Source organism: Protopterus annectens, chromosome 6.part0 (assembly GCF_019279795.1).
Source record: "Protopterus annectens isolate FY-2018-M chromosome 6.part0, PAN1.0, whole genome shotgun sequence".
Taxonomy (NCBI): domain Eukaryota; kingdom Metazoa; phylum Chordata; order Ceratodontiformes; family Protopteridae; genus Protopterus; species Protopterus annectens.
This window is the reverse complement of record NC_056737.1, coordinates 895,751,713-895,777,662: the sequence shown is the minus strand read 5'-3', so window position 1 is coordinate 895,777,662 and position 25,950 is coordinate 895,751,713. Positions and strand designations below refer to the sequence as shown.

At 38.4% G+C, this 25,950-nt stretch overlaps 1 protein-coding gene across 1 annotated transcript in view; it reads right to left on the bottom strand.

Annotated features, from left to right (window-relative positions):
- Window positions 1-25,508, bottom strand: part of LOC122803914 (vomeronasal type-2 receptor 26-like) — a 228,963-nt gene extending 203,455 nt beyond the window's left edge. The window contains exons 1-2 of the mRNA XM_044073594.1: window positions 25,408-25,508; window positions 20,801-21,092 (exon numbers count right to left, since the gene is read on the bottom strand). Coding sequence (XP_043929529.1) covers window positions 20,801-21,092; window positions 25,408-25,508 — 393 coding nt within the window. The remainder of the gene's footprint in view (window positions 1-20,800; window positions 21,093-25,407) is intronic.
- Window positions 25,509-25,950: the final 442 nt, after the last annotated feature.

Genomic DNA, 25,950 nt, shown 5'->3' with positions numbered 1-25,950 from the left:
TATTTCTTGCTCAAAATACACAAAAATCTCCGCAGTCCCCCTGGTAGACCAATTGTTTTGGGGAGGGGTTCCCTCACTGAACCTCTGCCCCTGTTTCTCACTAAATACCTTAAGCCATTACTCAAATGTATAAGGGCTTGAATAAGAGATACCACCGAATTCCTCCAAGTCATTTCTGATATGCAACTCGAACCGGACTGCTTACTGAGCACATTAGATATCACAGCCTTGTATAACAATATCCCGCATTGAGCAGGGCTTGAGGCCTTGGAATACTGGTTGTAGAAAACAGAACTTTACCCACCTAGGTTTAATATGTTTCTTATTGGCCTCACAGAACATGTGCTCACTAAGAATGTCTTTTTTTATCAGGAAAAATGTTTTTTGCAGATACTGGGCATGGCCATGGGAGTGTCATTTGCCTCAATATATGCAGATCTATTCATGGCATATATTGAGGAACAAATTATCTATGACTGCTCCAATAATTTATTTATGGGGGAAATGGATATTTGGAAGAGATGCTTGGATAATTGCTGGTTGGTTTGGAGATTGGATGTTGAATATCTATCGGAGTTCATTAGTTATTTAAATGAGAATAAATGGGGAATAGAATTTATGGTTAATTATCACAAAGACAGGATCACCTTCTTGGATGTTCTAGTTATTAGGGCTTTGGATCACACTTTGACCACTGAAGTCTACCGTAAATTCACCGAACACAGTTCCCTTCTCCATGCCACTAGCTTTCATCCCCCCATATCTGCAAGAACATTCCTAAGTCCCAATTTATGAGGATGAAATGCATCTGTTCTGATGAGAGCACATATGGGCATTTCAGGGATGACCTGGCATCTAGATTCAGGGACAGGGGGTACAGAATGGGATAAGTTCTGCATGTTAAAAACAGTGTGGAATATATGAAAAGGGAGATCCTTCAATATAAAGAAAATCCCAAGGTGGGGGATTCCCCTTAATGTTTGTGACTACTTATGGTCATAATCCTGGGGTACTGATAGACAGTGTTCAACACCACTGTAATATCTTGTTGGCTGACAACAGATTAAGTGAAATTTTGGGAAGTAAATGTTATTTTTCCTTCAAGAAAGGAAAAATTTTGATGGCACACTTTAATCATTATAAACATCACCATGACAAGGATAGACATTATTCCCAAGTCACACTTAGGAGATCCCTTAATTGGTTGCTTCCCATGTGGACACTTGTCCATTTCCCCAGAATTCTTAAGACAGAAAGCTTCAGTAGCAAAAACACTGCTCAGGTCTTTGACATTTCTTTTTTTGCAAACTGCCATACAGACTGGGTAATATATCTTGCTAGCTGCAGCTGTTCAGCTTTTTATATAGGGCAAACATCGAGGCCATTGAAGTTTAGAATGTCTAAACACCTTAGTGATATAAAACACCATAAATTACCCAATGCCCTATATAAACATACCATACTGCATAAAAATGCTGTGTTCAGCTTTACAGTGATTGACAGAATAGGGGGGAGGTCAAGATCCTATAAATCTGGTTGGTATGAAATATTAAATGCAAAGGAGAAAAAATGGATCATTAAGTTAGGGGGTTTATTTAAACCTGGATTAAATCAGCACCTTTAATTGGTCACATGTTTAATTTTAAATTATATATAATGAGTAAAATGTTGTAATGTATTCACACTGATGAAGGCTAAGTAATAGTACAGCCGAAACTGGTCTTGTTTTTATTCTATATGTGCTTTTGCACAATGAAATAAAAAGTTTGTTGAAAATTGCCACTGTTTGCTGGTCTTGTGCTTTTTGAAATGAAGATAATTTTACCAGGCTTGATCAATTCTTTAGTATGGGGAACTATACCCATTATTTTGCTGTGCCTCTATCCATTGGTCAAGATTTCTCTTGAACAAGGCCAGGTGCTCTGCCTCACATGTACATTTTGTTCCACAGCATAGGAGTCTTTGGGTGATGAATCTATCCCTCGTGGCTCTTATGGATCTAGATTTTTGAGGTGAAGCATATTCATCAAATCTGGGTTTGACATGGCCTTGTATGTTAGGCAAAGGTCACCTCTGAGCAATGATGGCGACTGAATAGAGCTGGAGTTCTTTCAGTCGGGCAGCATAGGACAGATTTTTGAGACCCTTTATCCTTTTGGTGAGGAACTTTGTGGCCTCTCCAGCTGCTGCAAGTGTCGGGTCAGATACATTCCATTGTACTCAATCATTGGTCTGATGAGTGATGAGTAAAGGGAGACTATGACCTCCCTTGATCTAGATGAGAATCCCTTCATGATAAGGTGGGCAATGTAGAAGGACTTCCTAACTACTTTAGCTACATGGGTGTCGAATGACAGACTACTATCAACCTGGGTCCCCAGGTCCCTGATAACTTCTTCTGTGCTCAGTGGATTGCCACATATTTGGTAGCTAGGGGTAACCTTGTTTTATGACTATGCATTTTTGGCATTTAACTTTAGGGGCGTGCTCTGGCACCAGTTATCCGTTTCTGTGAGACCCTTCTGAAGGATATCTGTGTCAGAAGTTTGCAGTCATCTGCAAACTTTGTCTAACCCTCCTGTGTTTGCTTGTAAAGTAGATGCCAAACAAAGAGTGGCCCAGGACTGAGCCCTGTGGGACACCACTTGTGACAGGCTTTGAGTCTGACATGGCGCCAGCAACTCTGACCCTGTGGGTTCTGTCACTCAGCCAGTTTGCAACCCATCTTGTGATGTATGGGTTAACATTTAAGCTGATGAGTTTTTCAATGATACCCGAGTGGGGTATTGTATCGAAGGCCTTAGCCAGATCGAGGTAGGCTGTATGGACTGCCTTTCCCTCATCAATGGCTTTGGTGACTGTTTGAAAAAGTCAACCAAGTTTAAAAGGCATGATCTGCCTTTGACAAAGCCAAACTGGGTTGGATCCAAAGTCTGCAAATTCCCTATGCCTTTATTTATGAGGTCCATTATGATCCTCTCCATGGCTTTGCAGATAAGGCTTGTCAAGCTAATGGGCGGTAATTTCCAGGGTCTGTGGAGGCACGCCTTTGTGAAGTGGGACCACAGTTGCATCCAGAGGTAAGACTTTGATTAAACAGCTGTCCTAGCTGTGGGTTTAATTCCTCATTGAACACCATCGGGTCCCATGGATGCTGTGTTTTGGAGAGAGCAGTTCTCACTTGGGCTGGAGATGTTTGGGGGCTGCACTCATTTGGTATAGATATCTCTCCTTTTGGGGAGGTTTGCACTGAACCTGTCAGCCAGTATGTTGGCAATGTCTGTAGGATCAGTAATCTTCACATCATTTTGAACTAGTTCTGAGCATATCTGGGAGTTTCCTCCTAGGTTTCTAACATAGCTAAAGAAGGCCTTATGATTGTCTTTTGAGTCTTTAGCTATTTTCTCTCGAAATTTGCTTTGGATGATTTTATGAGAGCTCTTAGTTTTTTACTTATAGTGATCAAGGGTGTCTTACCTTTTAAGGATTTTGCTCTATCTTGTAGTAGCTTCCTCCTTTTGTTGTAGAGTTTGTTTATGGCTGGGGTCCACCAGACTGGGAGTCTTTGTTTTGCTTGGGATTGCCTTATCCATGCAGTCCTGCAGGTGCTGGTAGAAGGCGTTTGTAAGTGATTCAGCGGCTTGAGTATTGCATGTAACCTGTTTACTGCATGTAACCTGTTTTTAAATCTCTATCTACAGATTTTTCTGTTTGTTATTAATATATAAATAATTTTTGTTCTGAAAATGATCCATGAAATTTAAACTAAAACATAAAATAAACCTGAACAATTATGGAAACACAAAAACCTATTAATTGTGCATAAAACAAATAAGTTGGCTAATTCCAACTTAGTTCAATCCTCCTCTCTCCACATGTTTACCACAAATATTTTCTTGCTATATTTTCAACAGTACCTCCTGCTATGTCTACATACCCCAAACCCCATCTAACAATATAACTCCCCATCATTTATATTCATTTAACTTTTGCCATGTTGGGAAATGTATCACCTGCTAAACCCTAGTGCAATATAATTACTATATCTTACTGTGCCAAAACGTTATTCCAACTACATGGAAAGGGATTAATAATACCATCTTTCCCCAAAGTTCCTACACCAAATTTCCCTCTCATATTTAGACCTACTTTGATTCTTTACACTCTGAAAAACGTCTAGAAAAAGTTGTCAGCTTCCAAGTTTCCAGCTAGATAAATACACATCTCCTCTCCTCTCCTCAAGATTCAAACAGATTTTATAAAGGTAGGAGCACCACTGATCTTTGGACTTACACAGATGACAGTTTGATAAATACTGACAAGGCAATCTCAGAGGCTCCATATTCATCAGTATTACTACGGGATTTGATCTGGTAAATGAATTCCTTCCTCCTTAATGCTGTCCTCTCAGCATGTATCAGTGCCAAAGCTGCTATCTGGTGCATAGAATATCTAAAACACTACTGTGCCAAAGAGGCTCTTCCCTTCTCTGGCAGACAAAGATCCCCTAAATCAACATGTCCAAAAGGTGCCATTCTTGCTTCTTCTATTCTCACTTTTCTTAAGCAACTACCCCAGAGTTTCCAGAAGTTTGAGATATCCTGCAATACTCATTAGGGAAAAAAACTAGAATAAAATTAGGCAATATCCTCCACTAACACTCAACCTGGCTTGATAGGAAAGGGAATTCTAAATACACAAAAAACAAAATCAATTGTATTTCATACTCCTAAAAAGGTTATATCTGTGTCAGCCACCTTGCACATTTTACCAAAAAAATCTTCCTCTTGAAGCTACAAAAAACTTAAGATACCTTGGTATCTGTCTAGTTCAAAAACTATTTTTCATTTTCACTTAGATGATACTAATGACAGAATAAACAAGCAATTCTTATAGGTCGAAAAGTGGCTCACTTTCTAGCTCTGGAGGGTGATAGTAGCTGCCAGAAAAGGTATATTGTAACCAAAGCCTGAGTATGGCCTTCTCATAATTGATGGGGCTTTTGAAAAAAAAAAAGTCTTGCTTAGAAACTACCACCAATTGGACCTATTGCTTCATTTCTGTAACTGATTTGAAAATGCAAATGTTCAGTTCTCCCAAAAACAAAATAAACGATCCCATCTTTTCAAGTTGCAGGCTTTCATTCAAGCAAACACTTCAAACTCTGCAACGATGGTCACAGCTTCTTGATTCTTGTCCATGAACTATGTAGATTTCTACCTGCTGCATTCAAAACCATTAATTCTTATCCTGAGTTAGGTCCACTCTAGAGCAGTATCTCATGGAAAATGCCTGTTACTAATATTTTATTGCAAAATCATCTAAACTAACTTGTCACAATCTTCTTCATCTTCCCTCTTTCATCTAATTAAAATGTATAATTTTTACAGTTGAGTACAGTTATTTCTATCGACTTATTTTTGGTTTACTTCTCCTATCTTTCTCATTTCAGTACCCTTTTACCCTTTCTACCTTTTCATTATATTTATAAATTATTTTCTCTTTTCATCTCTTCATCCCAGCTGAATTCCTATGAGCTGCATGCCTTCTCATGTTCTTATCAAGGTATTCTACCTGTTTTGCATTCTACTGTGTATGTTATGTATGCATGTATAGATAGATTGATAGACAGATAGATATAGATAGAAACATCATAGGATCATAAAAGGTTACTAGGCTAAGGGTCCTAGGGCCCTTACAAGCCTAGAAAGTTATATCCTTGTTCCCAAGAGTATCTGATTAAAGCAGATATTAAAATCAGCACCTACTGCCCCTGTCCAAGAGGAACACAGGTGGAATCCCCAGGGTGAACTTCTGATTATCCATCCATTTGTCCAGAGTGTGCTTAAATAGGGTCCATGATGGACTTTGTTTAACATGAACTGGAAGCTTTTTGCAAAGGTGAGACAACTTCTGGGAGACAAATCTGTTCCTGCAGCAGGTTCTGTTTTATGTCACATACCAGGTTAAGGTCTTTAGAGTGAGTGACCCGCGTGACATTTGACTTGTGAATGTCAGTATTCCATTAAAGTAGGGTCAGAGATTACCTTATATGCAAGGCACAGGTCACCTCTGAGTAGCTTGTATGACACAGATTAAAATGACTTTAATTTAGGCTTTCCACATATGACAGATGCTGGAGACCCTGAATTTTCTTTGTAAGAACATTTCTGGTCTCTCCATTGCTACAGGTGCTTGGAAAGGTGTATAACAAAGGTAGCATTGTGCTCCATTACTAGTCTGATGAGGGAAGAGTATAGGGGGTTATAACATCTTTTTTTTCTGGAGACGATGCCCTTACTTATGAGATGAGCAATATAAAATGACCTTCTTACCACTGTGGAGATATGGTGATCAAAGGTAAGGTTGCTGTCAACCTCTGTGCTCAGGTCTCTCACCACTGAGTGGGTGGTTAGGGTATTGGTATTGATGTGGTAGTTTGCAGGAACATTGCCCTTGCTGAAGGGGATGATAATGCATTTTTTTCATTTAGTTTAAGACCATGACTTTGGCACCTACCATTAGTCTGTGTAGGTCCCTCTTGCAGGATGATCATTAGGGGCCTAAATGACTGCTCCCAGTTTGCAGTTATCAGCAAACTTTGTCAGCCACAGACCTTTAGCTTTTACCTGGACTTTAGAGAAGTAGATTCTGAACAGTAGGGGTCCCAGAACCTATCCCTGTGAAACACCACTGATTACAGGTTTTTTGGAGGAGGTGGACTCCCCTATTTTGACTGTATGAGTTCTACCAGTGAGCCAGTTTGCAACCCACCTGACAATATATGGGTTGATACCCATCTGGGTGAGTTTATCAGTGATGCCTGAGTGGGAGATTGTGTCAAAGGCCTTGACTAAGTCTTGGTAGGCCATATGCACAGATTTACACTTGTCCAGGGCTTTGGTGATTGTCTCAAAGAAGTCCACCAAGTTTCACAGGCATGAGCTCCCCTTGACAAAGACAAACTGGGTGGGATCAAGTGTCTGGAGATTTCTTATATCTTTGTTGATAAGGTCCATGATGATTCCCTGTATGACCTTATAGATAAGGCTGGTTAAGCTAATGGGTCTATAGTTCCCAGGGTCAGCGAATGAACCCCCTTTGTGCAAAGGGATGACAGTATCTGTTTTCCATTTCTCTGGGACAAAGCCAGTGCTAAGGCTATGATTGAAAAGAGTACCCAGTGGTGTTGCTAATTCTTGTTTTAACCCATGTAGAACACAGCCAGGGATGTTATCTGGTCTTATAGAGGCTGTGTTTTTGGCCTTGGAGAAGGCATTTAAGATCTGCTCCTTAAAGATACTAGGTGGTGGACAGGTGGTGGGGATGCTTTGGGGTATGAGTGACAGGGATGGGGGGTGAAGTTTTCACTTAACCTGTTGGCCAGCAGGTTTGCTATATCCACAGGTTCTGTATATGTAGTCCCATTAACTACAAGTCCAGGGCAAATCTGGGACTTTCTTTGACATCATGGATGTAACTAAAGAACACCTTATGGTTGTCCTTAGTTTTGGAAGCTAATTTTGATTCATAGTTAGCTTTGGAGGACTTCATAAGGAGTCTTATTTGTTTAATTTGAGGAGGCAGTATTTCCAGTTTTGAGTCTGTTCCTTCCTATTCTTGGACAGCAATTTATTTCTCTTATGTTAGAGCCTGTTAATGGCAGATGTCTGCCAGGCAGGTTTGTTCTTTCTTAAAAATCTTATTTTGGTCCTATCTAGTATGGCAGAGTCAATACAATTGTGCAGATGTACATATAAAACATTGTTGCAGAATCCAGCATAGGTGTCCAGTCCATCTGTGGGCGGAGGGGCAATAAAGCTATTTATGCCATCTTGTAAGAGGTTGCAAATAGCCTTGGAGAATTTTTTTCATCTAGTTGCTACTAAAGGGGGGTTTGGATTTGTATACACACACACACACACACACACACACACACATATATATATATATATATATATATATATATATATATATATATATATTTTTTTTTTTTTTATTATTATTATTTATTCATATACAGGACTCCTGAATTTGGTCAACACAGCAATTTAGCAATAAGTATATAGCACATCAACAATAAGCAACCTGTGGCAATTTAATAATAAGCAAAGCAATTAACAACATGTACATGGTAACATGATTTTAATATTTAAGCCATAATATATGAGTAAGCAGCCTTTTAATGTACATTATATATACAGTATTTACAATACTCAGGAAAAATGGAATTTAGTGAATAGTAGTTCAGAGTGTGAGCGGGCTGTAGAGAGGAAGGAAGGAGTTATAGAATGAAGGTGGTCAGCTAGTCTAGAGGGAGACTTGGAAGAAGGCATGGGTGGTAAAAAGGAAAAGTGCTAGCTGAGAATTCTGCTGTTCATTCATCTTGGCAATATAATACCTTAACACATCATGTGCATTTTATCATTGTGTTAGATATAGTCCCACTAAATCATACAGTTAGTCTATCACTTCAGGCAGTATCTCTGACTATCTCTGACCTTTAAAACAGACAGCTATTGCCTAGTCGTAATGCAGTATGGCTGTTTAACACTGCAAAGTAAAAAAAAAAATGCATGTCTTTACAGCAAATTTTGAGAAAGATGTTGACCTAGAGTTTTAAAACACTTAAATGACTGTGGGGTTCCATAATAACAAGATACATGACCTTCTCATACTTATACGTAGTATCTTTGAAATGCAGATAAATATGGCTTCCTTTATGACAAACAACATGAATTTCTTATGAACAGGCAACATGACCTTTTTATATTCATGGGTGGGGTCTATGAAATACAGACAAGTATAAGCAAATTCAAAATATTCTTTACACAACTCCAAACGATACTTGATTTGCATCTTAATCAATTTCCATAGCTTAAATTAACTATATTAAGGTACAAGGAACATCATGAGTGCAAAATCTCTAAGTTGAAACTTCATTTCTTTTTTAATACCCATGTAGTCATCCAGCTTTTTTTTTGACACTGTCAGCATTAATTGTCTTGGTCATTTACTTCATAACTGTGTTATAATCTGGGAAATATGAGTCTCTTTTAATATTTCTTTTCAGGTTAGTTTTGAAAAGAGGTCCCTTAGATCAAATCTTATGATTTTGTTTGTTCAGTAGCAAATCCAATTATTGCCTTAAATTGCCTGTGTACTAGTTAAATACTGCTTGAACCACAGCTGTTTTAGCTTGCTATAATAACTGTATTTGCAGCTGTTACTATAATTTATGCTAATCAAATTCCCTATGCACCCTAACCTAATTATCCACCAAGGTTCTGTTCTATACCTATTTTTGTTCTTAGCAAGTATCAGCACTGTTGACCCTTTGCCACCATAATTTCAAAGCCACCTTGTAAGCAGTTGAGATAATATTTTATAAATGTAGCCTTCAGGTGACAAAAGCCTCTAATTAACTTAGTAAGGAAATGAAAACATAATAGTAATAGTAAAAAATCAGCTGTAATCTGAAAACAAAGATATTCATATCAGCCTTTTATAAATAAAAGCAATGCCTGCACTGTGCTTACCATGCTCAAAAAAAAAAAAAAAAAAGCAAGGCTCACGCTGTAACAGAGATCAGCAAAGGTAACCTACAGACAACTTTGAAAGCTGATGAGAAACTTCACCAAGCAAACAAGAAAGCAAAGTGTGTGACAGCTTTTAAACTCAGTATATGTAAAATATGAACTTTACTTATGGTAAGCATTTTTATAACAGCATGAGGTGTGAGATAGTCTTAAAGCTATACTGCAGTTTGGGCTTCTACAGTTTTTTAAAGCATCAATACACTGTGCCAGTTAAAACTCCTTGTTTATTACAAGAATTATAATTAGCTCTCCGGTAATAATCATTTGTTAATGTGTTCTTCAAACCATGTACACCATCTATATCTAAACTATTTAACAACCTGGCTATGATCTCCAACCTGATGATAATTCTCTGTTATATGGAATCTATACCAGACTAGTGTGTTGCCCAGTGGACTGACAAGTTTAAATTACTCCTAAAAAACTCAATGGAATGACCAGATACTATAGATAACTTGGTCTCTGGCTAGAGCAAACACAAACGTTGAGGCACTAACTTAGTTTTCTTTACAATAAAATCATGGTTCAACTGACATCTGCCTACTTAGTTTTTCACCTAGCCATTGTTAAAGAAACCTCCTTCCCCAAATGAAACATATACCTTTTACATTGTGATCTCTTCTTAGGGCAATCCAATATGATCAACAATGTCTGTCATTTTATCCATCACTGTCCATATTATGAAAGTCAATTTAACACTGAGTGAAAGCAACATCCTGTCTACTCACATTATAATGTTTTACAAAAATACATTTAAACCTCTCTATTGGGCTTTAAAATAGCTATGGAAGTACAAGAAGCATCTCTGATAAGCTCATAAGCTAAGAAACAATGCTGGAGTTTATATGGAGAATTTCAGTTAAAAAGCTTTTTAAATGCTCCATCTTGATCATTCATTGGGAAGCCATAGTTCTATTCTACCTACGCAGCACTAATTTTTTGCTTTTCCTTTTTTGGCATGTCAACTGTCTAGCCTATCTGACTTGAAGGAAAACAACTATTAACATGGCGAATTGGAGAAAGCATGCAAATAAACAGGAAACAAATTTTAAAGACTAACCTCCCTGTTATCTTGTCACCTAGAAACAGCCCTCATTCTGAAAGATATATAATAAGAAATAAAATATGACACCACTTACGAGAACCAAGTTTGAGCTAAATATCTCAGTTACAGAGCTCAAAGAAGTATTTATGCCTCTTAGGATTTCATGGGGAAACAGAAACAGAAAACAATTGCCGCACTTCATGGGGAAAGTAACCATAGAACCCACTTCAGTGAATGTTATGATTCTCAATGTTGTTAAAAGACTGGACCTATCAGAAGCCAAAATTTCTAAAGTGGAGGATAAACTGGACTGTATAAACAAATACAAGACTCTTAGCAAGTGAACATTTGTAGCATTAAAGAAAAAACATTCCAGCCTGAGTCAGGATGCAGAAGAAGCAATGGGTAGCATTCTTAGTCATTATGCAAGCCTACAAAGTTAGTCTGCACATATCCTCATGAAATCCTAGAATCATAGAGGCCATTTACACTAATGGGTTATGTCCTCAGGTACACTTAAGCAAATGAATAGCTATTGAGATGTAAATGGGAAATAATGTAAATCCGTGTATGCTAAGTCCTTCTTCCCCCGTTTGTGATTCATAGTCATAATTTGATACGTCTGTTCTGTCTGAAGATTCATTATAAAAGGTGGAATCATTCCATTTCTATCTACATTGCAATCCACAATGATGCTGTCCCTTGCTGCTAACCTTCCTGTTTCCTGTTCTGAGCTGCTTGCCTTGCCTGAGCCAAAACCAGCTACACCATGCAGTGCTCACCAGCCAAGAAGACAGCAATATAGGCAGACAATTACTCATCATAGTTATGATAATTTGCAGATCCTTTACAGATTTAGAGAGGGCAGAGATATTGTAACAGTCTCAGTGAGTATGTATGACCCCCACAGGTGTACTTGGGGGATGCCTGGACTTTCTATCCCTGTGGATACAAAGGTATATATAGGCCTTACAGTACTTACCACAGGGACCTTCCAGAGACAGACTAAGGACACATTGGATATTTCACAGTATTCTGCCTTGAGGATACTCCAGCAGTTCCTGTATATACTCTTGGCACATGTGGATGAGTGGATCTATCTTACAACGTCGACAAGTCAAAACACCGACACCACATAACCGACATTTCACAAACACGAAACCTCACATGCCCGACACACCATAATCCCGACAAGCAACAAACAAAACAAATCCCCGGTCCAAAAAGCACACACACAACACAAGCACACCAAAATCCTTACAAACCAACACTAAACCTCACATACACAACTACCTACAACCTTAACCCAAACCCTAACCCTAAGGTCCGCCACTTAACCCTAACTCACTTAACCCCTAACCCACAACTATATCAGTCACGACACACTTACCTAGCCCGTGCCTAACCCTAACTCACTTATCCGCTAACCCACAAACTATCACAGTCGCACACTTACCTAGCCCGCTCTAACCCTAACTCACTTAACCCGCCCCAACCCACAAACTATCACAGTCGCACACTTACCTTAATACATCCACAGCCTTTTCCCATGTCGATGTTCTCAGCGTCGGGGTTTTGATCCGTCGGTCTTCTCCGTTTTCGATCTTCTGGCGTCGGTGTTCTCGCTGTCGGCGTTCTGACTTGTCGACGTAGTCAGATAGAACCGGATGAGTACATCTATATCCTGGTGTCACCTCAGGTCCAGATCTGGACTATGTGTTCCTATTATGGTGCGGCACTTTTTCCTGAGGTGTATGGTGTAACAGATTGCATTTATGTTGCAATCAAAGCCCCATCTAATATACAGGGTGAGAATCACTGCAATAGGAAGGGCTATAATTCCAGTAATTGCCAATTAGTGTATGATGTATGGGGTTTGCATCACCAACATCTCCTCCCAGCATCCTGGCAGTGCACATGATTCCCATATCTGGCACATTAGTTCACTCTGCCACCTCTTCCTGCATGGCAGGGTGTTCAGTAAATATATATTTTTTATTTTATCATTCAAGTTGCTATTTATGGTAAAAGTTTTGATTAATATTAAATTTCTTTTTTTTTTGTTATGTCACCCCCTTTTTTTCCCATCAGGTGATACCAGATATCCATCAGAGCCATGGCGCATGACTCCAGTGAGAAATCCGGATAACTTCAATATCCCTTGTCACAAACCCACATTGTTATCAAAATAGAGTGTTTAACATGTTGAAAAGCAGGTTTAGAGTCTTGATGAGTTGGGAGCGCCCTTCAATATGACCCAGCTATTGCATGCAGAATATTTACTGCATATTACATTCTGCACAACATGATCATGTGCCAGTTTGATGGTGAAGTGACCCATGCTATTACTGAAGCTCATAATTCCACCAGCTGGCAGCAGTAGTAAGGGACCCCATGCAGAAGGTTCATGCATGGCAAACAGCTGTGCAGGTAAAGAGGTTGTATCTAGTCTAGAACTATGGACTATGGCATTCAGGCCAGTGTTTCATTTCTTGTAAAAAATACATAGAATATAATTGATGCATGCAGTGGGATATGCTGTGTGTTGCATGGTATAGTACCATTGCTCATCAGAGATTCCCTCTTATCTTTAATTTTTTTTTTATTTCTAATCAGGTGCTCATATTATTGTTTATAAATGTCATGCCTGAGAGCTCACTGACACCAGTACAGTGATATCAAAAGATATCATATAATGACTAATTACATTTGGAATTGTTATGCACAATTAATTCTGCTTAGGTGGTGTACTTAGGTATGCATTATTGAATCTACTGAAATGGTATATTTGATAAAAATGTTACTTCAGTATTTAACATGAGTTAGCTACATTATTACTGAATGAAGTATTTATCATATTTCTTTGCAGTTTTTACTCAGTTTTAAATATGACATATTTTAGCTGACTTGCTGTTCTCTATTAAGCAATGTACATCACATTATTTTATTTTGTCATACACAATAAGTTGTAACTTCAGAAACATAAATCATAATTTCTACAGTGCTGAGGGCGAAGTGGCAATAGTGCTAGTTTACATGGCAGGATAATCATGACATCTTTTTTATTGTTTAAGGAATGTTTCTCTTATTAATGTGTAGTATGTATTTCATGTTCTTGGTAATTGACAGCTATCACACTGGTAATGGATAGGCCATTAATGGTGTATATTAATAGTCTGAATGTCTGAATGTTATGATATACAGCTTTCTTGCCAGATATTTCCTTCAACAGTAAGAAATACCATTACTGAAATGAAATGAAATTAAATGAAATGTATACTCAAGAAAACTGTCTTAATACTGGACTGCATTCTATACTCATATCTATCCATCCAACCACAATACGTTTTCCCATTCTTGCACATGAGTTTTAGGGTATCACCTCAGTAGTGATAGTCATCTAGAGCCAGTGTTTGCACCATTGGTTCACATATTCTATCTTTTTTTTTCTTAATATAATAACTAATTGCCTTTTAGATTAAACACTGAAGTCATATTGTAAGTGCCTGAAATATCTTGTTTCAATCACAGTAGGTCAAGACCAAATGTGTCAGACACATCTCCTAAACATAGAGTGTGTGACGGTGCATGTGATCTCAAGGATGAGCTGTCACTTGAGCTGGATGGTGACATGCTGCAGTGGCATGACTTTGCTTTAATGCAGGTGTTACTACATACACTTATCTCACAGTGCTGCAGGACCAGGACCTCAAATGAGAGATACTACTATGTGAAGATGAATGCTGATGTGGTCTGCATGTATTCTATTGTGTTTACCCCCCCCCCACACACTATTTCCACTACATTTTTGAGAAGCAACAGTGTGGTGTGATATGATATGCCTCCATGTGTCTAGACAGTGATTTGTCCTCTGTCCCTTGCAAAACAGGCTCCTATTTGAGACTGGAAAGTCCTCATTGTGTGAATGGAGGCAGACATGGATGCTTGGTGTGCCACCATACTATGGATCAATGTGATCATGGCTTTATCTCTACTCTCTGCCATTTCCATGTAATTATTCTGACAATTTCATGATGACTGTCTGTGGCAGAACAATGACCTTTAACAATGTCTGAGCATATTTACAGTTTAAAATGTTTTTCTTGTTTCCCAGGGCAGTTGTGATATTTTCCTGTGCTTGGCACTCCTTTATAAAGGAGTCATTGTAGATGAATCTGTGCCATCATCCTTAAGATGTTCCTTTGGATTTGGAGATGCTAGTGTATAGGTGCATGGGTTTTCTCCCTGTACAACCTGTAGTGTTATTTTATCATGTGCTGCAGCAATATGAGTAGCATTAGTAACACATTCATACTTGTATTACAAGGACTTTGCTAACAGATTTGTATCCTTACCATAATGCTTTCCTGTTTTCATACTGACATTTTTCATCGAGTGACACTCAGATATCCCTCAGTAAAACATGCATGTATCTTGACACAACAATATTGTCTTCAAAATGCAGTATATCAGACTGCAATCACTTTAACTAGGTTTGTTTACTCTGTATAGCATAATAATTAAATGTCACCAGAATGAAATTCTAAATGTCTTTCACATTGCCATTTTGACTATTTTTATATGCATTTCTAGTGCTGTTGCCAAGAATACACATTCATAAGTGACACTCATTTCATCAGTACTGACATGAGTCATCTGCATCTGACCATCAGATCAACAGAAGACATACTTATTCTAGTAAACCCTGTTATCTAATGCCAGTATGAACTGCTTGGTAATATTTTTTAGCATTTTAAATATTTATTTCTAACTTATTTCTAAAGCATTTTCCACTTACTAAAGTTATTGCAAATTAATATGGTAGTCCTAAACTTATTCAAATAAATTCAGGATCATTTACACTTGTAGTATACAATTAAGGCTTTGTTATGCATATCTCTACGAATCACAGTAGTAATTTGGGCATTTAAGTCAACAAATCCATGTAACCAGGCCTGTGGCAGCTGTGAGCATACCACAGCAGAGACATCAGCAGATCTCAGCTGTACTTATAAGCATGAAAACAACACTAGCAATTTTCTAATGTTCCTATGATTAGAAAAAACACAGGATCACACAGTTGAGTTTGCATAATCAAGAAGCATAATCATGCACACCTCATTTCACATCACTCAGTATTTAATAATCTTCACACACACACACACACACACACACACACACACACACACGCACACACACGCACACACACACACACACACACACACACACACACACACACACACACACACACACACACACACACACACACACACACACACACACACACTCAAGCACACACACACACACCCACACACACACACACACACACACACACACACACACACACACACACACACACACACACACACACACACACACACACACACACACACACACACACACACACACACACACACACACACACACACACACACACACACACACACACACACACACTCAAATACATGAGAAGAAATATTTAAATAAAAATAAATTAATTAATAAATACATTCTACTGATGCAGTACTGCAGAGGGTATGCTTACCACTTTTTATTACCATTTTTGCACATGTGGTTGTTACAGTGACAATCATCTAGAGTCAATGTGCACACCACTAGGTGGCTAGTTTGAACTATGAATACCACCCAGTATTTCATTTGGTGGCCTCCCAGAAAAATATGAATCTCAGAATCTCAAAGACACTGTAGAGGCTTTGTCTGTTCTATTCAACTAACAAAACAAACAAACAAGCAAACAGACAAAAAAGATCAATTAATTACTCATTTTAGAAGCAGAACACAGAGACTTGAGAATAATGTAGTTTTTGGATATTTCAGGAAACTTAAAAAAAGAAAACCGCTATCAAAATATTGCTAAGTGCTCAATGTGGCCAAACTGATCAAAGATTTTAAGTACAAAGTTAGTGGATTCAATTTCTGGTTAATATCTCTTAAGAATATAGATTATAGTGACAAAAGTTATTTCTGGTCTGCCAGCATCTTAAGAAAGACATAAGGTTAAAGTCACCATAGGCAAATGAATATGGACTACCATCAAATGCGCTGCATATAAGAAAAACACATTAACCTTACAATTTCTGTCCAGCAAAATCTTTTGATTCATGACAAACTCCCCCAAAAGTAAACATTACTGCCTCTCAATTCAAAAGGTTAACTGGCTATAAAGGAAAAAGATAAATAATTTCTTAGCTGGATACCTGATGTTTAAACTCTTTTACTAAGGCACTGCTTCACCTCTTTCAGCTACACTCTTAGTTTTTGCACCAAGTTCTAACTGCAGGACCCAATTACTTTCAGATCTATCACTTGAAACACCAAGAACAAAACTGTAGCGCACCAACAACAGCTTTTCACTTCTAGACCCTAATCTTTAACATGCGTTTCTATTCAACTTAAAGGATATTCCACAATTTAAAGAACATCTGAAAAAAAAAACAGAGCAAATTCAAATACTTTAACACTGGACTCAGTGATGTCCATTGATGCCCTCTGTAACTCTGATCTGCTTTAGACATTGTATGTATATGTTAACACTGTATCTCTCCAAGTGGCTCTGCTATTATGACGTAGGGTTACTCCCCCTACCATTTCTTCTTTCCCACTCTCCTTCTCCTCTCACCTCCTTTCCTTTTTCCAAAGCCTCCCTTTCTTCTTCTACTTCACGTTCTTTTTTTCATTGCCACTGTAATACATTTTCTCTACTTAACATCTCCAGTCTATCTAACTGTATATAGGACTAATGCATGGTAGGCTTGATGTGTAATTGCGCCCAGATTATGTAACCTTACTACTTGTCTTATAACAACTTAGTCTTGGTCTGAAATCGGAAATTGTTAATCAGTACCCAAGCCTTGAAAACAAACAAGTAAGAAAACAGACATAAATACCTAAATAAGTAAATAAATCATATGGAAACCTACTGTTTGTTTCTGGGCAGGTGACTGATGCAGAGAATGTGTTCACTGGAAGGTCACCAACATCTTGCAATGGTGGTTAGAGTCAAAAAAGAAGTAAGGTGAGTACTGCTTTTTCTTCACTTTCTTTTAGTTCTGCAAGTTTTCTAAACAATATTTTTATGTTTTGAGACCTTGGAATTGTTGCTGGTTTTAACAGCAACCTACCATGATTATGGATGTTATCATTGTTTGATTAAACAAGACGCAATTGGAGTCGCAGTAAACCCATTTCTCAATCTCTGAACAGCTTTCTGCAAGTCAGAAAATGGATACCCAGTTGCTAAAAATCTATCCTTCATTGGACTTATTTTAATGCTTGCATCCTGGTTTTAACAGCAACCTACCATGATTATGATGATATTCATTGTTTGATTAAAACAGAACGCAATGAAGTCGCAGTAAACCCATTGAACAGCTTTCTGCAAGTCAGAAAATGGATACCCAGTTGCTAAAAATCTATCCTTCATTGGACTTATTTTAATGCTTGCATCCTCTTCATTTTCAAATTACCTAGATGATTTTAAAAAATCCCCATATGGAATATTATTTTTGACTACAGGGAGAATGACAACTTGTCAAATGCCAGTAACACACTTCTGTCAAGCTCTTATTTATGTAATCTAATAGTCATTATCCTAGTAAGATATTTTTAGTTTGAAAGTATAGCTAAGTAATTAGAAAATTAATCTAATGCAGAAGTGAAGGAAATTAGATTGGAAACATCCATGACTGATGTTAATTATATTTCTCTATCATATAAAACATATTCCTTGTGATTCAGAAGGGCTTAACTTAATGAATAAACCTAAGGCTCAGAAGGATTCCACATCTCACTATGCCTTTAGAAATCAATAATTACTGCTGGGGTTTTCTGCTTGAAGGGGCCTCGGCACAGACAGAGGTCCTGTCAACAAAGTGTCATGCTAATGCTGCAGTGATATGGTGCGGCTAATGCTGTTTAGCCTTTTGCCCTACCCCTGCCTTTGAAATGTCCACAACTCCTAATTTGTTCAGCCAAGCGATTCTGATACTCACTTGGCCAAGTAAAATTTTACTCTAGGAAGAAAACGGTACCACAGTAAAATTACAGTGGTTATCCATTCACTTCTATGGAAATATTTATGTTACAGGTAAGTTCAACAAAAATAGGAGGCAAGAGGTGAGTTAGTGTGTGCATGTGTGTGAAAGCGTGCATGTCTTTAGAGGCACAAATGATGCTGGATGAGTGTGTGTGTGTGTGTGTGTGTGTGTGTGTGTGTGTGTGTGTGTGTGTGTGTGCGTGCATGCATGTGTGTGTGTGTGTGTGTGTGTGTGTGTGTGTGTGTGCGTGTGTTTGTGTATGTGTGCGTGTGTGTGTGTGTATATGTGTCGGTTTATGCATGCAAGTATAAAGCTGAGTGTTTCTGTCAGTGTGATCGAGTGTAGATGGACTGATTGTTGAGTGTGTGTGTGTGTGTGTGTGTGTGTGTGTGTGTGTGTGTGTGTGTGTGTGTGTGTGTGTGTGTGTGATAGGGGCAATGATTGTATGAGGTGCCTTTGCCAATGAGATACATAGGCTGATAGGGAGGACTCTAGTGTGGTCATGTCTGACAGTGTTAGTATTCCATTCAGAGATGGTTTTTATTCTTTTAAAATGTAGGGTTATGTTTCATTTGTAGTATCTACTTTTTTAAGCTCTACTTTTTTCACATTATGATCCATATTGCTTTCCAATAAAATATAATATGAATAGAAAGTTACTTTACTCTCTCCATCCATGTGCAGTTTGATGTCTACTGTTTTATTTCATTTTGTTAACAACCAAGACCTAATATTCTTTTGTCTGATATTCTACCACTTTCATGTTCTCCCTATTCAGGCCTGTTTTATTCTTGGTTGCATCCTGCAACTTTAGATCCTGTTTTAGTGATGTGCAGCAATTTACCCTGATGGGATGATTATGCAATTTTATTAAAATAAGCATTTGAAGTTCCTTGTAATACCATTATTGATACATTCTTAGAAAAAAAATCAGTTTCCTCCTTTGATTGTTAAAGTTTGTACCGACCTTATGTTTTGTTGCTAGTCAGTGCTACAGTATTACTCTCAATACACATATTTTCATTAAAAAATTCAGAGTGTTTTTATTGTTTTTTTCATATAATACTCTTGTAGATCCATCAAATTCTGTCCATTACTTATCTACCATATCAGTAGGAACCCCCTAATGTAACATTCAGACTAATCCTTGCTGTAGTTGGTGGTTCTCCAGTAAGAAATTGATACTTGACTTCAGGGGTAGAAACGGTTTGATTACTTTGATCATAACATTGTGAACTATTCCAACCAAATGTAATGCAGTGAAGCAGCTTGGGAGAAGTTTGCTTTGGCAGAGGTCAAGCCCTTCTGCACCATCTATATACCCTGAACTAATATGCGCTAACACATGCTTTATTAGCATTTGTTAAAGGGAGAATACTTAGAAAACCGCATTCACTGTTTAACTTTAATAGCAGTAAGCAAAATATTATATGCCAAGAAAGGACAGCATTACTTTAGTCTTCTCATCAGGTAGGTTGTCCAGTTGATTAGCGAAAAAAATCTTCTCAGCTACTCCTTGTCAAAGCATTAAAGAGTAAGGAATGGTCTTGAACTAGAAAGTCACAACAGCATCCTGCTGTGACAGAAGAGACCAGTCACATTGACTGTCCTTTGTCATGTGACATGCATTGCTATCAGTGGACCACTCATTTCCCACCAACCCTTACATGCAGTAAGTGATATCACAATGGCTTTCCCTTTAATGGTTGTTTCTCACATAGCTATACCACTAGCCTTTGTTATGAGTCATCTAGTCCAGACTTTGTTCTAATCTTTCCTGTAGGATAAGAGAGCCCGCCAAGGGTTACATCATCAAACACTGGTCTCTCACTAAGTCCACATGGCTGGCAAAGTTAATTTGTATATGTGTCTTTGCACTAAAAACACAATGGTTGTAGTGAACTCATTTAAGTTCATGTGGCACATTGGAACAATTGTATAGGCATTTAAAAGAGTAATCTTATAATAAAAAATGTAGAACCATCTTTATCAGACAAGTAAATAATTTACACCCAAATTACTGTGTCCACAGTTATTTAGCACCATGTTTCACAGCTTATCTATAAATAAGTTTTACTATAATACATTTTCACAAGCACCTGTGGGAATTTATAGAGACCAAGTACTCTAGCAACAGGAAGTGAACAAGCTGGAGGTCCATCTCCAATGATTGCAGGGATCACTGACCGAGACAGACAGCGATAGTTTGGAATGGAGTCATCCTGCCCTGATGATAGCCACATACCAGCCTGCAGTGCTCGTGTTTCAGAGAAGCAAGTATCAAAAATGTGGAATCCCAGTGTGACATTGGGTAATAATTCGGGGGTTTGATTAATTTCCTTTACAGCAAAAAACATTCCCCTAAGAAAACGATATGCCCGGATATAAAACCTGTTGGAGACAAGATAAACTGAAATTCATAAAAAAAAAAAAAACAGCAGCAGAGTTCTTAAAATTAAAAGTGCAATCCTGTTGATAATTTACTGTATAAACACTATGCTATAATGACAAACAGACTTTGTAAGTAACATTTCAATAATATATAGATGAACAAAAAGGAGATGATACTACAATAAAGAAAATACATGTTGCCTACTTAATATTATGGTATATCTGCTTGGTGAATTCAATCTTTATTAAGCTGTAGGTGCACTGTGTATGCTCACGTCTTGTTGCTGTTGTTTACTCTGAGTTTGTTTTATTAAAGTGATTCTTCTCAGCCGTGGTGGTTGTGCACTTTGTTATTTTCTACTTATGATTCTATTGTAACCCATGGGGGTGTTAATGAACTGAGATGAACTTCCTTGGATTATAAGACGATAGACACTGTTAATCTCTCTGAATATGTGTCTCGGGTAGGCATGTGTCTTGCATTGAGCAGCATTCTACCTTCACCAAGGATGATGCCACAGTACAAACAGAAGATAATTGACTTGAATAATTGGCTTAGTTTCTGGTGTCTTTCCTTGGGGATTCAATATTGGTCAGCATGGAAGGGCATGGTTAGCAAACCACATTGCTTTGCAAAGGATGGTCTGTACCTCTCTCTCTCTCTCTCTCTCTCTGTCTCTCTCTTTCTCTCTCTCTACTAGGATTCTGAATATCGGAAAAACGTAATTCACCCCTTAGACCATTTTTAGGCAGTGCCAAATTGACAAACCTACTGACATAGCAAATAAAACCCAAGAAACCTCAAGGTGTAACTGCTCTATGCTAGGAGCCTAAATAAGAAACTCTACAAGATATATGATCTCCTAACTCTGGAGAATATACACATCTGTGCTGTTACTAAGACATGGTTTAAATCTGCAGAACGTACTCTGGCAGCTCAAGGTTTTAGTGTCTTCCACACATTTAGACCATGAGTGTGCAGACAGGAACAAAATATGAAGGATTATCAATCTATATTAGCAACAACCATAATTCTACATTGGTTAAATAGGAAAAGGCCCTGAAATTTATCCACATGCAAATCCCCATAGAAAAAGTCCCATACTATATCCCTGCAAGCCATATGTCACCATCTATGTCCCTAGAATGCTATAGCTTATACCCAGACCTACTAAAGACACTCACCTTTAAACCAAATACCCTGTTCATGGGAGACTTTAACTACCTCTCTATTGACTGGGAAGAATATACTGCCTCATACTCACAGGTAAAATTATTCCTGCACTTCATTAACACAAATACTCTTGACCACAGGAAACACACCCACCAGAGGTTCAAACATAATGTACTGATACTCACCAGTATGGCAGAACACTGCACACATCCCCATCCCAGTGTCACATTCTCACTGGTGATGGCTGATCACAAACCTATGTCCTTTGAAATAAAAATCAACTGAGTAACCCCAACAAACCCTGTAAAGGTTAAGAACCGTTTCAAAGCAAACTGTATCCTATCATACTTCTCAACTATCCAGATTTTCACAGAATGTCCAGGTTTTTGACTGATGTTTTTGGTCTGTTCCTCATTAAAATTTGTTGTTTTCTGGCAAATCCCTGGATGATCTGAGGATTGAAGTCACTAAATAATAGCATACATTTGAGTTTCAGACTTCAGATCCTTCAGTAAATGTATGTTAAAACGAACCCTGTTACTCTAGCAACTTTCTAAGTTTATAAGAGCAATATTTATAATATGTCCCTATTTTTGGGCATGTCTCCCCATTTTGTTGGGCTTGATGCAAATTTCTTGTACTAAGAGGTTGAGAGGTATGCATTTTATTAAGCAATGGTTTGTCCAAATTCAGTGCCACTCCCAACCCAGACTTCACAGCAAGCTATGCAGAAATGTTCACAAAGATCCTGTACAACCATGTAAATGGCTGTATAGAGGCTGTTGTAAAGTCTCAAAACAAACTATATTGGTGAAATCCTAACCTTAATAGGGCATATGACAAAAGGAAAAGCAACTCCCATAATGATAGGAGCTCTCTAATTAAAATAAACAAGAAAAGCACAGGAGTAATAAATTCCAACAACGCCAATTACAAAGTCAAGATAGCCTCACAGGCTAAAGACAACAACAAGGCCTTTTACAGTTATGTCCAAAGCTTCAAAGGCAGCACATGCCCATATGCTGAACTGCTGGTCAGTGGTGCCACCTTTACTGAGTAGAGTCATATAGTGAATTTGCTGGCTGAAATATTCATCTCAAACTTCACTCCCCACTCCCCCTGCCTACCCTCATGAAATGCCTACTAGCCCGCCCCTCAACGATTAACATGCAGTAGGTCCTGGTGGCACTCACTAAGGCCAAAAACCCAGCTTCAATGAGCCCTGACAATATCCTGAGATGCCTGCTAAATAGCTTGAAACACGGTCAATAAGGACCACTTGAGTTACATTTCAATTATAGCTTCAAAACAGGTTTTCTACCATGAGAATGGAGGACTGCAATGGTTAATCCACTTGACAAGGGTGGACCATCAACTGACATAGAAACTACAGACCTATTAGTCTGACTAGCCTAATTTGCAAACCCATGGAATAAATTATCATGGAAGGGATCAACAAAGACATAGACAATCTTCAGCAACTGGACCCAACTCAGTTTTTCTTTGTCAGGGGAAGGTCATGTCCACTAAACCTAGTAGAATTCTTTTAGAGGCTCACCAAGGCAATGGATGAGGGGAAAACAGTGTGTATCACCTACATGGATCTGACTAATGTGTTTGATTCAGTACTCTACTTGGGTATTGTTGACAAATTCAACAAACTGGGTATAAACCCCTCCTAACTTGCTGGATTGTCAGTGGGCTCACAAACAGGACCAAAAAGTCAGGATTTATAATACCACCTCCACTAATTGACTGGTCACCATCAGGCTATCTCAGGGCTGTCTGTTCAGACCACTCTAATTTGGGCACTTACTTGTGGAGGTAAAGGCTAATGTCAAGGGCTTTTGGCTGACTAAGTTCACAGATTACTGCAAATTAGGAGCTATCATAGATTCTTCCTACAACACAAGCATCTTACAAGAAGGTTTAACACAGACAAATGATTGGTGCCAAAGTCAAGGACTAAAACTCAGTGTCATGAATTGTATTATTGTGCCTTTTGAGAAAACCACCACCCAAGCCAATTATTTCCATCGATAAGACACCCTTAAGGGCTGACCCAGTAGTCAAAGATTGTAGAACATATGTAGACAGTAATCTGGCCTTTGAACAGCATGTGACCAAGGTAGTAAGAAAATCATTCTGTGTCACCCATCTCATAAGTAAGATCATGGCATCCAGGCCCAAGGAAGTCACAGTGTCAATTTATTTGTCCCTTTTCCAACTCGTCCTTGAGTATAATGCCCCTTCAGCATGTACCTGACCAGACACATACAACATATGGAACTCCCACAAAGATTTCTCATAAAGAGAATCCAGGGTATAAACACATTGTCCTATATGGATCACCTTAAAGCTCTGTCTCTATAATCTGTCTCCTACAGGTTACTGAGAGGCAGTCTGTACTTTGCATACAACAAGGCACCCTTGGATCCGTATCTGATGGACCTTTTCCACATCTGCAAAATGAACAGTATCAGAACAATTAAATCCGAAGAATTTAAATTTTGCTTATGACATAAATAAGACATGCTGGTGAGACAGATATGTTTGTCATAGCATCCTCATGTTCTGAAAGAGGCTCCCTATCCATGTGAAGCGTATAAATAACTTTGACCAAATTAACCCCGGGTCTGTCTTCCAGTGTCTCTGATAGACAGAGCCAAACGGTAATGTCCAAACCAACATTCTTCTCCCACATCACATCTAGAAACTTCCTAACATACCCCCTCCTAATAAATGCCCATGATACATAGGGACACAATTCTGTTAGACTGCCCAGCGAGGCTTATAAAGGCCTTGTTGGTGGTTATCTTACTATACACCTACAAACCTATGAACCTTTGTCTGGCAGTGTTAAATATGAGCATTTTGGTCAGGACTTGAATTTGTTGAAAAATCCATTTTTGATTATCTTCTTTATCAACCCTTCCCTGGATATCTTGTCACATCGACAGAGGTTGAAGATGTTGAAGGAGAGCCTTCCACTAATTGCTTCCAGGGGAATGAGCTACTGGGAGTTAAAAATGGTGAGATCCTCCTTTGGAGGAGTCAAATTATCCTTGTGAACTCTGACTGGTATCTGAATAGGACTGATTCATTGCAGCAGCCTGTTGCTGCCTCCTTCATGAGACTTACTTATTTTCTCTTGTTAATTCCCAGTCCACAGAAAGAATGCTGATGAGAATGAAAGGTGTCCCCTTGCAGGTGAAAGGCATTATCTTTTCTCCTTCATGCATCGGAGATGCTGTTTAACTTCATGACCAAATTGTGAAGGTCTTCTTAAGAGTACATTAATAAATGTCACTTTAATGTCCATGGCTATGCCATATCCAGCTGCCATGTCAGTTCCTTCTGTAATTTGTGACTGCTGATCATGGAAGATGTGGAAGTTTGACTAATGAGTTTTTCTTTGATAGAATCATCAGTAAAGCTGCATATGGTATACCTTAGTTCATCCAAATGCCCCACTGAAAATAAAGCATCTGTATCTGCACAAGATAATTCAGAGCTTTGATTAACAACATGAGGAAATTGAAGGCTCTCTTACCTCAGTCTTTCCAGAACAGAACCCTAAATTTCTTATCATGAGGATAAATGATCTGAGTGTGAGGGGTGGAATTCCTTTTCAGGATGGCTGCAGTAGCAATCAGATGTGGCTTAGGAGACTCCACCCAACTA